Raw genomic sequence first — 16,576 nt, forward strand, 5'->3', positions numbered from 1 at the left:
TCCCCCCACAGTATCAATGAAGTCCACCCGCCACCACACAGGACTCACTGTTTGAAGGCAGGCTGTGTGTCACACACACACACACACACACACACACACACACACACACACACACACACACACACACACACACACACACACACACACACACACACACACACACACACACACTGAAGAGCACCATTCACAGGTCTTGTCAATGTTGTCATTTGCAAGCTAATTCACAATGGATATACTCTAACAACTTCTTTTTTTAAAGAAAAACATGAAGGCAAGTTAGGCAATGAGGTGCAGGTGAGGCTAGATGCAGAATCTTGTTGCTGCATTGAATACTGGTTTGTAGCTGCGTCCAATAATGTTGCTATACTGTCAAGCCCATATAATCATTGATGACTATTTAGCACCCATGGGATGCACATTTTTTACACCTACTAATTTAGATGATAAGTATTAGTAACCTAAACCTAACAAGTAAGCTGTGGTAAGGAGCGAGGGCGCCACCCACTGCCAAGAGGTGGCTCAATTGCCAATAGTATGTCATCTTTGGTGACATGAGACAATGAAACCTGTATTTCTATGCAGAAACTGTTAGACGCAGATACAGTAGCAGATGTAGTGTTCTGTCCAGACAGTGGCTCTACTTGAATCTGTGTGGGGATGGCTGATTTATCACGTGTGCAACGATTAGCTCGATGCACAATAGATGTGCAGTCACATCTAGTTCAGTTAGTTTGACTCAGGTGGTGTGCTTAAATCAGTCATCACCCATCCCATATTATGTTCATAGTCTGTTAATGAATATAGTTCATAATTGCTAATAAATAAGCTTCCATCCAGTCCTCATCTGATCAAACTTTCCAATAAAGTTTGAACTGAAATGAACTTTATTAACTGCATTTTCACATTGCAAACATGACCACACAAATCTTTACAGATAAAAGGAAAAGGATGGCATGGGGATTACCCATCAGTCCATCAATATTTCTAAAATATCCAATCCAAGAGTGTCATTTTCAAACTTGATGTTAAAAAAACATCTACTGCATCACTCCTTTTGTTGTTTCAAAATAGGGAACAAAATAAAATCTTGACAGTAAACTGTTCTAATGTTATTCATAACATCTACAGTATCCTCCAAACCCTTGCGACTTTAACATAGCAACATCATTTCTGCGATTGTTATATTTAACAATTGCTGTGTATCAGCTAGAGCCTAATACAGTACAGATCAGAGATTTCTCCACAAACATGCTAATAACTTATTGACAAATTGACAGGATCCACACCTGGGGTGAACAACGGAACATGGGATCTTTCTGTCATGGGACTCTGTAACTTCCGCATATCCTTCCTCTTCCTTATGACATGAGTTTTTTGTGAGTCAACAGCTCAATGGGTTAAGTTTTCCTCAGGCTGTCCTTGAAACAATATGCATAATGAAGGATTTACCTTAAGACAAGGCACATTGATCATGGTTAAGTATTTGGTGTTTGTATCTAAACACTTTATCTTTTACAGAGTACAGTGGACATGCATATCATTGAGCAATGTACTTGTACTGTGTCTATAACTGTGTCTGTAATAAAGTTTTTAGATATATTACTACCTGGATGGCTGAAATGACTATACCTACATTGTTTGTTTTCCTATTGATTGAAGTTATTGCCTAAAAGAGACAATAACCTCTCCATTCATTTTCTTAAAATAAGGTCCATTCTCATCACCATGCAGCATTTTGGTACAAACGCATAGCAAAGTAGTTAATAATTTCCCTAGAAATATTGCTAAAGGAGAATGACAGTATCCTTCAAATCAGTCCTCGCAACTCGTTTTAACACCGTAACAAATCTACATTCCTAGTTCTAGGGACTGCCAAAATCCTTGATTTGTTTAAAGTTCTGAAGACGAGAGAAGGTTCATTTGTCCTCTGTGTTCTCATGCACTCTTGAAGGCTATAAGTTATAGCAGTATCTCACACAAATATCCCACAAGAAGGATGCACACATCTTTGTGGGTCCAATGTGTCCTTTCTAGCTGGGGGCTCGTGGTTCTCTGGTATTAAATTCCTGGATCTCTTTGTCCAGCTCCCGGTTGCAGCTCTAGGCCTCGTCACGGCTCCGCTCCGCGCTCCTTAGCCGGATCTCCAGCGCAGCCCTGAGTCGATGCTCACTCTCCAGGGCTGACCTCAGCTCAGCTACAGTGGCAGTTAGCTCCTTGTTCTTCTGCTGCAGACTACAAGAATAAAGAAAGGAAGGAAGAGGAGTTCTGAACATGTTGTATATGACTTAGACATTTTGACCAGCTCATGTGCTGTAACATCTTGAGTGTCAATTTAACTCTGAGAGTGTAAAAATCGACCCACAATGGACCCGTAAGGACACTCAGGGTGTCCATACAGTGTATAGCCTAAGTTGCAAAACACACAAAAGAAAAAAGTATTTTCTTGATTCAAATATGTTTAAATATATTACACTCACCTGTTAATGAGGTGTTGTGTGTGTTCCTGGCTGTCTTCATGGTTTTCAGCCTCACTGTTTAACTGAGAAGCTGACGTGTTGACAGTCAGGGTCTCGGTATGTTGCTCATGTGTCTCAGTGGACACAGCAGTCAGGGTCTCGGTATGCTGCTCATGTGTCTCAGTGGACACAGCAGTATCACCAACCGTTTTAGGCAAGCCTTTGGCAGAAGAATCTGTGATGTCACTTCCTCTGCGGACCATGCACCTGTCCTTTCCTTCCTTGGCAGTGGTCTTTAGACTAGGACCCCCAAACAGCGAAGTCCTCTGGAGGTCCAGGATCTTGAAGATGTCTTCTGAGAATGTCTCATTCTTCTCCTCTAAACTTTCCTGGATTCGGCTCCAGCGGTTCAGAGCTTCAACCTTAGCCACAATGCCAGAGGTTGGGCAGTTGAAGGTGGGCAAGGTCTGAGTGCGCTTGCGGGTACTCCCAGATGACCAAGGATCAGAAGAAGGTGCAGAGAGTTCCCGAGGGACGGCAGAGGAGCTGCAGTCTACTACCTCTTGTTCTGGACAGTCATTGTCCTCCTCGTCCTCAGGAGACTCGGACATGGAGGCATCACACTGCTAAAATAGACAGGGGTGATACTGATTTAAACTGTTATTTACCACCTTATACATGACCAGCTCAGTGGCTATATTAGTGTGTCCGCCCTGAAACTGGATTGGCGGTAATTCCCTGGGACATACTGTACTAGCGTCATGTCCAGAGGGTTTACAGAAGTTTTGAACGGAAACAGATGGTTTGAACTATGGGCCACGTGGCTTGGGAATCGTTGGTTCCCACGGCTACTTACTTATTTAAATAAATAAGTAAAATACCTGGACCAGCATCGCTTTCTTTGTTATTTTGACCTGGTCCTCCATAGTTGTGAATCAAGAATTAAACTCTATTGGATAAAACTCAGAATATTCTATTTTGACTCATAGAAGATGCATGGAAGTTGCTTATGCTCCATATGAAGAGACATCTGTCCATTTTGCAAAGAAACTTTGCATGTATTGAACTGGAATACATCTTACTAAAAACACATCGTAGTAATGCAGAACAATTGAAAAAGCATAACAATGGAGCTTCTACAGTGGCACAATACTTATGCAAGATAGACAAAGTATAAGGCAGTAAGTCTACAATGGCTATCACGTTCATACAGTAATTCATGTGCTAAGACAAAAGCATGAAAGGGAATTTATTTTGGCAATGAACTACTGCAGATGTTTCTAACCTCAGCTGACTCCCAGCCCACGAAGCTGCGAGGGGCGCTGCTCTTCTTTTTTTTTGTCTTCCTGGTGGGCGTAGATGGAAGTACATCCTTGGCGGGAGGAAACAGAGCCTGGTGCTGTCTGATCAACATCGTCATCAGTTTCTGTATCTGAGGTGTTGCTGGAAGGTAGTTAAAAAGCCTTGTATTCAGAACATGCAAAAAAAACAATTCCTTCAATCTGGACAGTAGATTTAATTCAAAACTAAAAATAATGTGAACACTGTACAGAAATTTTACAGGCCTTTATTCCATTGACCTCACCCCTCATCATAGTTTCAGGGTCTTCTATCTGAGGTTTCAGTAAGTTGATCCCCATCACCGTAGCCAGGTTCTCCACACTCATTTTATTCACATTGCTGTTCTGCTGCACCTCGTATAGAAACCTGTAACATAAAGGTAGACTGTTGTTATCGCTGCCAGGCACAGGCTGGGAGGCAGAGATTATGTTTTCGCCCCTGTCCATGTCTGTCTATGTCCATGTGTGTCAAAACTGTAGGTCATACAATAAAAAACAAAAACAAATCCCCTGGATTCCTTGGATCATGATGCAACACTCCATGTAAGCCTATTTCCGGCAAACTTGTTTTTCCTCCATTTGGCATTTTGTCTAAAACTCACACCAATAAGTACATATACAGTATATGGAGGCATGTGATAAACATGTATCATTCTCATTTTTCATATTCAATTCCACTTGACTGTGATTCCAAAGTTTGAAGGAGGGGCCCATTTTTAGAGGCCCTTCCAGGGGTGTGCGCGCGCAAAGCGCGTGCCCACCCAGGCCCAGCCTCGGCTAGCGTTCTGGCTACGCCACTGGGCCCTTCAAAGTGTGATTGAAAATTGGGTTAGGGAGTAGCAGCAAAAATTTAGTAGAAGAAGTAGGCTTCCTTGGGCCATATGGCTGGCGCACGCACGCACGCACGCGCGCGCACGCACGCACGCACGCACGCACGCACGCACGCACGCACGCACGCACACACACACACACACACACACACACACACACACACACACACACACACACACACACACACACACACACACACACACACACACACACACACACACACACACACACACACACACACACACACACACACACACACACACACACACACACACGATGATTATCAGTGTTGGCTTTCAAATACTTACTGTAACTGTAAATTCAGTAAATTCACTAAAACAAACATTTCGCTCCTTTGTAACTGGTTTTACCCAACTGGTTTAACCCTAACCCTAATTGCAGAGTGTAATACTCACCTGCAGATATAACTGAGAATGTTGTAGTTAGTCCTGGGAAGAATAGCGATTTGTTTTTCCAACGGTTCTAGACCCTGAGAGGACAGAAGAGTGCAGTGTACTCAGTGGTGTAAAGTAACTAAGTACATTTACTCAACTACTGTACTTAAGTACAATTTTGAGGTATGTTTACTTTACTGGAATATTTCCAATTTCCGCTCAGTACTTTTACTTCTACTCCACAACATCTCAAAGGCAAATATTTCACACTAATTATTTGAAAACTTAGTTACTTGTGACTTATTTTTATTAAAAAACATACGGTAACCACTTAAGCCCTATATACATTTTGGCCATTTGAAAATAGCCGATCTACAAGCTCACAATGTGTCGACGTATTGTGAGCTTGTAGATCTGCTATTTTCTAAAGATGTTTATACATTTTATACATTTGAAAACTTGCGAAACATAATGAGTACTTTCTACTTTTGGTACTTTAAGTACATTTTGATACAATACTTTTGTACTTTTACTCAAGTAAATTTCATTAAAAGTTCATCTTATTATCAGCATAGAAATAAAAGGACACACATCTATGAAAGGGCACAAAGGGCTGGCTGCTCTATGCTGGTGGTAAGCATTTCAGTTGCTATGTCTTTTTCAATAATCAATTTATCCAAAGAAAAAATCTCTATATAATATTTTATAAGTTTCTTACTACAAAGGCACCAGACAGTAGTGTCAGAATTTTTACTTGTCCGTTAAAAGAAAACAATATGACTGTACTGTTGCTCTTTCGGGGTTCAGCTGGTGAGTACAGTCCAGGCAGTCTTGGTACTGAGTCCAGGGCACAACTGGCTCAGGCAGCTCCCGCAGATACAGCTTGAGTAGAGATGCCACCGCGTGGACATCTGTGTCACTGCAGGAACCAAAACCAGACCAATAAACAAAATCAGCTTTGGGACATCGTGCTGTGACAGTCCACCCTCACATGATTACTACATGATTACCAACAAAGTACATGAACACACAGAACCCACATAGTGCAATAGGATATTGCTGAAAACGCACACTCGGCTCTGCATAACCACGTTTACTAAATATGGTCAACCTGATGGAAGTCATAAGGTGAGTTTACAAACTATTGATTTGATCCAAAATTTGGATCAAATCCAAAATTGAATCCAAAATTTGGATCAAATGGAAAGTTTAAATAACGCGAGTTAGTATATGTGGTTGAAGAGTAAGAGTCTTGAGTAATGCAGACGTCCTCTGCATATGACAGACAGGATGTGGCGAGAGCTGCAGAACAAAACAGTGAGAAGTGTATCGGCAACTCCTCCCTTAGCATCCTCTCTTCATCTCTCACTTTCCCTCAAGCTCCCAGAAAGAATGAACACTGACTACCTAACCTGCATGCTGTCAATTAGTTGATTCAAACCTTTTGATGACTGACTTGACAAAGGCTGTTCAAATTTGTTTCAGAGAATGTCTTCAGTCCATCCATGTCTTCATGTGTGATTTCTGATGTTGTTTGTGGTGAGGATTAGCTTCACAGCAATTTATTAGGACATTTAGGACATTTGTCTTGACAGTTCTTCGTATTTTTGAGCCACTGTAATCTTAGAAATCAAATGTTTAATTCCACAGGTTAGATACATTTTGGAAATACCTTATGTGAACAGTACCTGGACTACCCACTGCTCTTTGCTCAATATTTGACACACAGAAATGCCTATCTTTAAAACCCTCTATACTATAACTAAACAAATACTTAATGGACCGGGGTCTGCCCTGTTCTTGGTCTGCTCTTTTTTCCATCTACAACAAATGTCTCTGCCAAAAATAGCCAATCTACTGTATAAGCTGATTAAGCTCACAATGCGTCACATTGCAATGCATTGCAAGCTTGTAGATTTGCTATTTTTGCCAAAAGTATAGGGATGCTAGGTTTCAAGTGGTTAAATTATGTGCTTCATCAGACTAGTAGGAAAGCATTCAACACAAGCCGTACCTACATTGACAAACTCATCTATATGATTCCGTTACCTGGGAAATGAGGGTCTCTCCCCTGCATCAAAGGCATCTCTGAACTGTTTGACAGTGTATTCCTGACCAGGGAGGCGAAAGATGCCTTCCTCATTGAGGCCATGTTCTCTGATGAACTCGGCACACTTCTGCACCAGAATGGGTACCATGTGAGGTCCAAAACGCCGTTCGTACGCGAGCGTGTCTGCAAGGCTCTTTCCAAACACTGCGGAGGGCAAGATGGGGGAGGCAAAAATGCAGACATATTAGGCTGATTGTATCTGATTGCGTCCTCTGTATAAAATCAGCATATTCACATAGAGAGAGACTTAGAGACATTCACATAATACTAAAAAACATATGGAACGCAACATCCAATCAACCACAAATTGGAATTGCACGTTGAGGGGCCTCTATAGTGTGCCCCCACATGCAATTTCACTTCTGCCCATAGGGGGTGCCACAAATGCAAAACGTTGAAATGTATGTCATAGAAACTCTGCAGCTCGGGTCCTGGCGGCTGCAACCCACAACTTAGGCCGACTAGAGGGCTAATAGGGGGGCTAATAGAGGCAGTGTGAATTGCTGCAATCTATTAATGTATACAATACATGGACCACATATTAGTTGCAAAATCCTTATTTTGAAATAGAATCAATTCCTTAAAAGAAAAAGTACCTCCACCAGTTTGTACTCCAATGGCCCTGCGTAGAGTACGCACCCATTCGTCCATGTCAGCCTGAGAGCTGGCCATAAGCACATAAGGACTGCGCACTCTGTCTCCATGACTACCTGTAAGAACACACACAACAAGATGGATGTGCCTGGAGAGTGGTTCAAAAACCTTTTTAATTTTCAAAGTTACTGACAGAGTTACTAACCCTAGAACCCCCCCAATAACCCCTGGGGATCCCTGAACCCCACGTGTGTGTGTGTGTGTGTGTGTGTGTGTGTGTGTGTGTGTGGGGGGGGTGTAGTAGAGATGGAGCTGGGGTTCGTTCGTTAAATGTAATTATATTTCGAAATCCCTCCCTGTCACCTGATTCGGATGCTATCAATGCATTGAATGGGACATTATCACCTTTTATTAGACCATTGAATGGGCGAAGTAGGCGACCTACTTACCTACCCGCGATTTATCAGACCATTCATTGGGTGTTATCAAGACATACTGACCTACCAACGGAGATGACTTAAAGGTAGGGTAAGTGATATTTTTGGGTTAAAACAAAAAGTTTTTTGTTAAAAGGTTAAAATGCTATATTCTGGTAGTAATCATTGCTATAGAGTGTTTGTTCAGTAACAGGAGTTTCCCTGTCTCTCCAGCTCTTTAATAAACACAAAATACATTTTTCGGTAGGTGTCAAAATCTCAGCCAATCAGGAGAAAGTACCCATTTTTAAGCTTAATTTGTAATAGTGTTCCAGTTCCAATTTTGTCTGCTCATTTCTTAGTGTCATCACTTCCAATTTCACTTGTTTAATCTGTATCCTGATTGAGTTCTCTGTCCTGGTTGGATAAAATTGGAAATGAAACTGAAACTGAAACGAAAATGCATTTTCTGTTTAATAAAGAGGTGGAGAGACAAGGAGACTCCTTTTACTGAACAAACACTCTATAGCAATGAGTACTATCAGAATATAGAGCTATTTAACACTTATTTTAACCAAAGCAAATCACTTACCCTACCTTTAAATAGTTCAGTTTCGGTTTTGGTTTTGGTTGTTTTGGTTTTGGACCATGACGGAGGCGCGCAGTCTCAGGCGAGCTGGAGCCCCGCGAAGGACCACCGAGGGAGCTAAAGCGACCGAGTTGCCGTCCTGAGCGGTGCGACGCTCGCCTGAGCCTACTCAGCGCCATTGGAGTTATGTACCGATAGGCACAGAATCGTAAATATTGTTGTGGGGACTGCTCCGCCTCCAAAGTAGGTCAGTAGCTCCTGATTACGCCCAATGAATGGTCTCACAAATCGCGGGTAGGTCCGTGTATCGCCTACTCGTCACCTACTCGCCCATTCAATGGTCTGATAAAACGTGATAATCTCCCATTCAATGCATTGATAGCATTCGAAGCCGGTGTACCTGTAGTGTAAAGCCTAATTTATACTTCAGTGCATAATGGTGTGTTCGCCAAAAATAATGGGTTTTCCGATTGAAAATCTGTTATTTTTGCCGAGTGACATTGTCGTCCGACAAAGTGCATATTAGACCTAATTCCTCTTTGCTTACGTGGTATAATCTCAAAGTAGTATTTCCCAGGGTCATCTGCGTTTTGAGGCAGCTCGTTGACTTTGCTGGACCTTAGCTGAATGATTCCCTGGGTAAATGACACACACATGCACACATAGACAACGCACACATAGACAACACACAAATGTATACACATAAACAACACGCACATGCACACAGGCAACACACACACGCACACATAGACAACACACGTATGCCCACGTAGACAACACACACATGCCCACATAGACGACACACATGCACACATGCAACACACACACATGCCCACATGGACAACACACAAATGCACACATACATTAGATGCAGGTAATACGTCCAATGACTCCACACATCACTAACTAAACTAACTAACTAAACTAAACCAGCCAAACTAAAAACCAAATACAACCAATTAAACTAAACTGAAATGAAATCAAACCAATTGTGTCTTACCTGTACAGTGGTCTCCTTGTCACATTTGTGGTAGGTGAGTGTGCTCCCTCTCAGGACAAAGTATCGCTGCTGCCAGTTCTTTACTATGTTTCTCTGTTGTTTCTTCAGCCAGCCAGCCTTCAGAGGCCGTTCCATTGACCTGGGAGAGCCTGGAGAGGTTGAGCCTGGGCTCCCCTCACCTGGCATCACACTCTTGGACCGTGCTGCAGAGATAGCAGAAACAATGGTTAATGTATGTGTTATCACCTGGATTTGAGCCCAGATCCGCCACGTCCACGTGGCATACCAAACATCCTCCTTTCGTCCAAAGGTGAATTCCCCCATGGCCAAGGGAGATTTTAGGCGTCTGGTCTTCAGACACGCCTACTCTGATACATTAGGGACATTCAATTGTTTAACATGGCCAGCTACAGTGCATTAGCCTGTAGTTGGCCATGGGCATAAATCCAGTGCCTTTTTTCCTGTTCAGCCATTTAATATACAAGAATGAATATGAAGTTAGATGGATTGCCCACTCCTTAAGCCAAATTCATACTCCGTAGAAGGACAGTGTCGCTTGCCGAAAATAACACCCAACACACAAGCTCCAAAAAACGTAAACTCCAAAAACACACCAACCAAAATACATGACCAAAGTGCAGTATGCCACGATTACAGAACACAACCAAAGTATCGTCACCAGCCTCAGCTTCAACATCCATCTCTAAAGACTGGAGATGAATAGTGTACAGTAGCTATTTTGAGTGGGTGTTTATGGGTTTGTGATTTGTTCTGAGCAGTAGTCTTGAGAGGAAACTTCTAGCTACCATCTGGCCAGACAGGTTTCCTGTGTAAGGTGCATACTGTAAGATTACAGCAGTGATTGTTCCACAGACACTTATGAAATAGTGAGTTACAAATAGACTGAATGCTGCCCAAGGAAGGACTCTAGTCTGAAAACTGTACTCTGAATAACTGTAATTGTTTTTAGTTTCTTTCTGCATTCAAGGAGCTTCCTTTTTTCGTATCTTTTCATAGTTTCTAGACCAGTTAGGAAGCCCTAGCTGTCAAAAAACCTTGTCCTTGTTACAAATAGACCGGACATAAAACAGTTTAATTAAGGGGTAAAGGTCATCATGATAACGTCTCAACTGAAACAAGTCCCTGATTCTACGGTTAGTATGAAAACAGCAGTACAGCTAAGAGCAGTGCCACTGATGAACAGTACTACAATAATAAACTACTAATAGCAGCACATTAAGATCTGACAGCACATAAACACATCTATGCCTTCTTTTACACTAGGTTAACTCACTGACTGCAGGGATGTTTTTAATGGGTGGAAACAGAGAGGACACAATGATGGAGAGATGAAAGGATTTCAACGGAGGTGTACGTCGCCCAGTTAGGAAGGAGACAGGCTGGAGACATTGAGCGATGTGCAAGGGTGGTAGACCCAGAGGGATGGCGATCATGTGCAGTCTCTCTGTTGTTCAATTCCCCGTGTCGTGTTAGGCTTTACTGATAGGCCAGATGAGAGAGAAGAAGAGAAAAAGACGGCCCGGCCTCAGTAAACAGGAAACCGAAGAATCATCGCCGTGGGGACCAGCAACACTTTGAAGGCCCCCCACCAAGGAGCCTGGCTCTTTTGGTGTACTTTTAATAACGTCACCCTCCCATTTGATTAGTGGAAAGTTAAGATGATGCTGAGGAACCTCTGTCTGGCCCACACACTGTGATGGATGTGACACCACACCCTAGGCAGAGGAGCCCAAAGCTCACAAAAGGCTTTCAAGCTGGCTCAGATTCGTGACGAGGCAGAACTCAGCAGCCATAGTCTCCCCACGGCACGTCAGAAACCCTTTGAACACTCACCATCAAATGAAGCCCTACGTCAAGTGCAATGTTTTATTACGTCAAGCGGAGTAGTGTATAGCGTCAATATGGGGTGATTGACGTGTGCAAGTTTTCCATAGCATGAATGGGGACAGAGTCAAACTACACAGTAAAATCCTCAGTGTTCATTTAACTCTGAGAGTGTACTAATTACATTTGTATGATATGTACAAATGTCATTGTTAACTCTTAAAATGGGTGAATTAACACTGTGGATTTTACTGGCATCCAGTAGCTTACATCTTTGACACTGTATTTGAACATACAGTAGGTCTAGGATACATAAACAAATCCCATTTTGTAGTGATACAGTAGGAATTGTTTATATAATGTATGTTTGATTCACATATCTGTTAAGCATGTGATTTTGTGATTTATCATTGATGATACTTTTCTATGGGTTTGACTTTTCTGTCTGTGTTTTGTGGGACATGTATGTTATAATGAATTTGTAAAAAAATGCAAATGGGAATTTGCTAATTGGCTGTGTAATTTTGTGATGGGGAATACTAATTTTAAAAGGCAAATATGCAGCACTGACACCCACCAGAGAAGGGAGAAAATCAACATTCCATATATGACAGATTTTAGTTTTTGATTCACTTTCATGTATCGATCAAATGTGAACTTCAAGTCTGTAAAAGGGTAACAGGTAAAACAAAACTATGCAGAATTTAACTATGATCTTTCAACAAAACAATCAATGAATAGGCTATGCAACAGGTGCATTACACTTCCTACAGGCAAAACGAATGTTAGATTAGCCTACTGTGTGAGAATAATTTCTGCTAAACACTGCAGACTTAAACCATGAGCATTGCTACAGGACAGGTGATAACCTATTCCATCCACCACCGCTTGCCGACTTGGTTGGTGCGCTTGTTGATGTGCAAGGCCTTGACATGAGATCTATCAGACATGTTTATTATACAATGCTCTTGGAAAATATATTCTAAATGTCACTCTGAAGAGTTTCAATTGCTTATTTGCTTTGCACACAGAAGCAGGGCTGCAGAATCACACTTTAGCTGACATACAATGAATCAGTTTCCTGCTCTAAGCCCACACCATACCAGTTCCACTGCACAGCAATGCCTCTGTAAAACTATGGCACAATCTGCTGATATCTCACTACAGACAACTGAGTCTGATCTTCTCACTACAGAATTATGAGGAGGTCACACTCAGTTTAAGGAACTGACATAAAGAAACTGAAATCAGTAATTAAAAATCTATATTAAGACCGTGTGTGATACTGTAGGCTACCACACGCTGTCTTAATATAGATTTTGAATTTGAATTGATTTTCAAGGGTTCCCAAACTTTTCAGGCCGTGACCCCAAAATAATAATATTTATAATCATATTTGAACTGGGGACCCCCCCCCACCCTGACAAGCACTTGGAATTGTAGGCATTACATTTAGTTTGATTCGGTTCCATAGACTTGGTTGGCCAAGTCTATGGAACATTGTGAAAATAGCCGAACTACAAGCTCACAACGTGTGAGCTTATTAGATCGGCTATTTTCACAATGTTTTCCTCTTTCTTACGTAAGGTTTTACGATTTGGCCAATTTAAGTCCATAAATTGTAACTTGTAAACGTGCAGATACCCTGTATACACTTATACTGTATGTTGGATGGTTTGTTAACTAATGAGTTAGAACACAATGTTCCCATTATGCTAATCATCTGGGGACCCACCAATATAATTTGGGGACCCCCGTGGGGGTCTCGACCCCCAGTTTGGGAACCACTGGCCTACAGTATAAACGTAGTAGGCAGCTACTTCCTGACAAAATGCTGCACAGTCCCAAGTATAATACATATTACATATACAATTATAATATATTGTAAATAATAGGGGTGTGGTTGTATAATGGCACAATGTGCACAAAAGAAAAGCAGAACTAACTGCTAGTTGCCTAAAGTACTTCTACACATCCAGTTACCACTGTGTATAAAAGTTAATCTGCATAACGTTGCAATGGGTGTGCCATCTCTCAGCCAGAGAGACACAGATAGTATGCAATTGCTCTGAAGCCTTGAACAAACACACTAAGCTCACTGTTAAATGTCTAAACTCTAAACCAGGGGTCTTCAACAGGGGGTCCGGGACCCCTAGGGGGTCCTCAGAGCTACTATAGGGGGTCCGCCAAATCTTTGTGTGATGAGATTCTTTTTTTTTTTTACATTAGCCACAACCCTAACATCCCTTTTCTGAGGAGAACTTTAGCCAAAAATAGCAGATCTACAAGCTCACAACGCCTCGCGCTGCGAGGCGTTGTGAGCTTGTAGATCGGCTATTTTTGGCAAAGAGGTATAGGTGTAGAGGGGGAAAAGAGTTGAAAAAAGTTGAAAAAAAAGTTGAATCTGAAACACAATTTTATAGAATATAGAGTAGGGGGTCCCTGCTTCTTCTCTCTTAGCTAGGGGGTCCTTGGCCTGAAAACGTTGAAGACCCCTGCTCTAAACCATCACTAGAGACCAGAACATGCATGTAGTATAGGCGAGCCTACAATACTGTACATGCAGTACATTCATGCAGTGCAAGCAATCACTTATAACTCTCTTCTGCTTTCCTTGTGTGTCTTTCACAGGTGTGTACACACACACACACACCCTCACATCACACTCGTCAATAATGTGTTGATGTGCTGATGTCAAACACGAAATGAGTATATAACACTTTTAAGTTACATGACAAGCCCTGAATAGAAAATATTTGAATATATATTAAACCACAACGTGCTTTAAATAAACTGAAGCTGGAATGTTGTAAACTAAAAAATAAAAGCCTGGAGACCGAGGCTAGGAATGTTATAACATATTGTTTTATTTTTTCTTCTTCTTTTTTGAGCATTAGCGATGGTTCTCATTTAGGATATAAGCTTGCGATTTACTGTTTGTCTACTACCGTATTTGTCTTTTCAAACAGCAGTTTTAACAGTAAAACTATTCATAAAAATGTCTGTTTTTTTATTATTTTTATGTCACATTCTGTATATCTCATATTAATGCTCAATGTGAAATGTAAATGCGTTCCTCCATCCCAGAGGGCAGGTGAAGTGGATTCATAAGCTTACCTATTCTGGCCGATGTCTCAGCCTTCAGGGTGCTAAAATCCCAGTTCCGAGGTAGTTTGAGAGACATAGTCCTTGCTTCATAGATCAGCATATCATTGCACACATTTTTGCACACACAAACTTACAACTCACACACACACACACACACACACATACTTCACATGCATATCTACATACTCGCACCCGCTCCATCATGACAGCACATGCTGATCCTCTACAGATCCTACCCAGGAGGCTATTGCACATACCTAGAACCTGTCTCTATCTATCACACTTCCTACTTCCTGTGTGTGAATATTTCTTCTTCTTTTTTTCTCACACTTTCAAAACATGTCCCTTCATGAGGCTTAACTACTTCCATGTGCATACTTGTTCATGTTCTCCAACAGTCTGTTGTAATGAAAGCCTTCCAGGCTGACAAGGCTTTAAGTATAGCACCAGGGTGCTTATTTTAAATGACACACAACTTTCAAGGTCACAAAAACCCACTGGTCTATGTTCAAATCGTTCTCTCTCCCTCTCTTTCTTTCTCTCTCTCTCTCTCTCTCTCTCTCTCTCTCTCTCTCTCTCTCTATCTATCTCTCTCTCTCTCTCTCTCTCTCTCTCTCTCTCTCTCTCTCTCTCTCTCTCTCTCTCTCTCTCTCTCTCTCTCTGTCTCTCTCTCTCTCTCTCTCTCTCTCACTCTTACTCAGTCCAGGAAGTGGTTTTCCTCTCTGGGTTGCTGTGTTCAACATGCAAAGTCTTATTGCTTCAGATTGCATGCAGTAATAGACACATGGAGTAGTCTATTATATTATACACTTTGTAGTATAATGCATGTTAATAAATACTGATTGAGGCATCACTTTAGATGTGCTATTAACACAGTGCCAAATTGTAATTTATAATGGCGCTTAAGTAGACTAGACCCTGTTCACACAACTATACTGCATACACTTGGTGCTCAGACATTACCCAATGTCTATGACTGTAACAACCATAGAGTTCCTCTGAACTAGAACACTCACTCAATCCCATGGACGTGCAGTGGTGTAAAGTAACTAAGTACATTTACTCAAGTACTGTACTTACTTACTGTATTTTTTTTTACTTTACTGGAGTATTTCCAATTTTCTATACTTTTACTTCTACTCTACATCTCAGAGGAAAATATTGTTCTTTTACTCCACTACAATTATTTGAAAACTTTAGTTACTACTTTTATACTTTTACTCAAGTACATTTTTAATTCCGGACTTTTACTTGTAACGGAGTATTTCTACATTTCAGTATTGATACTTTTACTTAAGTAAACCATTTGAGCACTTTTCCACCACTGTGAATGTGTACCTGCCTGCTTTCAAGGAGAGCTAAGTCACATATTGTGATACAGCACTACAGGCAGTTGCTAACCATACAGTACATGGTCATGTGCTGATTTTAAAAATACCATAGTACTTACAAAGCCAATTTTGATAACGGCACACAACAATGACAAAATGGGGAAGAACAAGGGGGAAGAAAACACAGTCACACAAACCACATCATTTTTCCTATTTATTTTCATCAAACATTGGCAAAGCACATTTCAGCATCGAAACAGTTACAATGTTTCTCTGGACAAATGCACAACTTAACACACTGGACAATCAAATAGAGAAGAATAATCAATCTAAATAATATATAACATCAAGTTCTTGTATAAGACAATATCTGACAAAACAAAAGGGTCCACAAAGGGAAGCATACAGTATAGCACCCCTCCCATTACATTCCATAGAAATTCTTACTTTAACTGAGGTTTCAAAACAAATAGCACAGTGTTTTTGAGTGGCTGTGTGAAACAGGTTTCCATCGATCAAGAGACAGCGTTTTCATCATTCATCGGTTATTGATAGAGATCA

At 41.3% G+C, this 16,576-nt stretch overlaps 1 protein-coding gene across 2 annotated transcripts; it reads right to left on the bottom strand.

Moving 5' to 3' along the window:
* Positions 1-836: 836 nt before the first annotated feature.
* Positions 837-15,191, bottom strand: arhgap25 (Rho GTPase activating protein 25). 2 transcript variants are annotated; one of them, XM_084055026.1, is made up of 11 exons: positions 14,694-15,191; positions 9,732-9,934; positions 9,279-9,366; positions 7,729-7,842; positions 7,072-7,276; positions 5,809-5,941; positions 5,044-5,117; positions 4,042-4,163; positions 3,742-3,899; positions 2,478-3,079; positions 837-2,232 (listed from the first exon to the last, which is right to left on the bottom strand). In XM_084055026.1, the coding sequence occupies exons 1-11, from the start codon at positions 14,782-14,784 to the stop codon at positions 2,100-2,102; spliced, it is 1,923 nt and encodes a 640-aa protein (XP_083911152.1). In that variant the 5' UTR covers positions 14,785-15,191; the 3' UTR covers positions 837-2,099. The 2 variants fall into 2 exon arrangements, with proteins under 2 accessions (XP_083911152.1, XP_083911151.1); XM_084055025.1 differs by having other exon boundaries at positions 2,478-3,082; positions 14,694-15,190.
* Positions 15,192-16,576: the final 1,385 nt, after the last annotated feature.

This window comes from Gymnoscopelus microlampas (assembly GCF_963454915.1).
Source record: "Gymnoscopelus microlampas genome assembly, chromosome: 4".
NCBI classification, from domain to species: Eukaryota; Metazoa; Chordata; class Actinopteri; order Myctophiformes; family Myctophidae; genus Gymnoscopelus; species Gymnoscopelus microlampas.

Bases quoted from the DNA above. Each gene is read 5' to 3' on its own strand.
- arhgap25 (XM_084055025.1), bottom strand. From the start codon at position 14,784: ATGCTGATCTATGAAGCAAGGACTATGTCTCTCAAACTACCTCGGAAC. The intron at 5,942-7,071 runs GTAACGGAATCA...TGGTTCCTGCAG, and splicing joins GAGAGACCCTCATTTCCCAG to TGACACAGATGTCCACGCGG. The intron at 3,900-4,041 runs GTGAGGTCAATG...ACTACCTTCCAG, and splicing joins CCCTGAAACTATGATGAGGG to CAACACCTCAGATACAGAAA.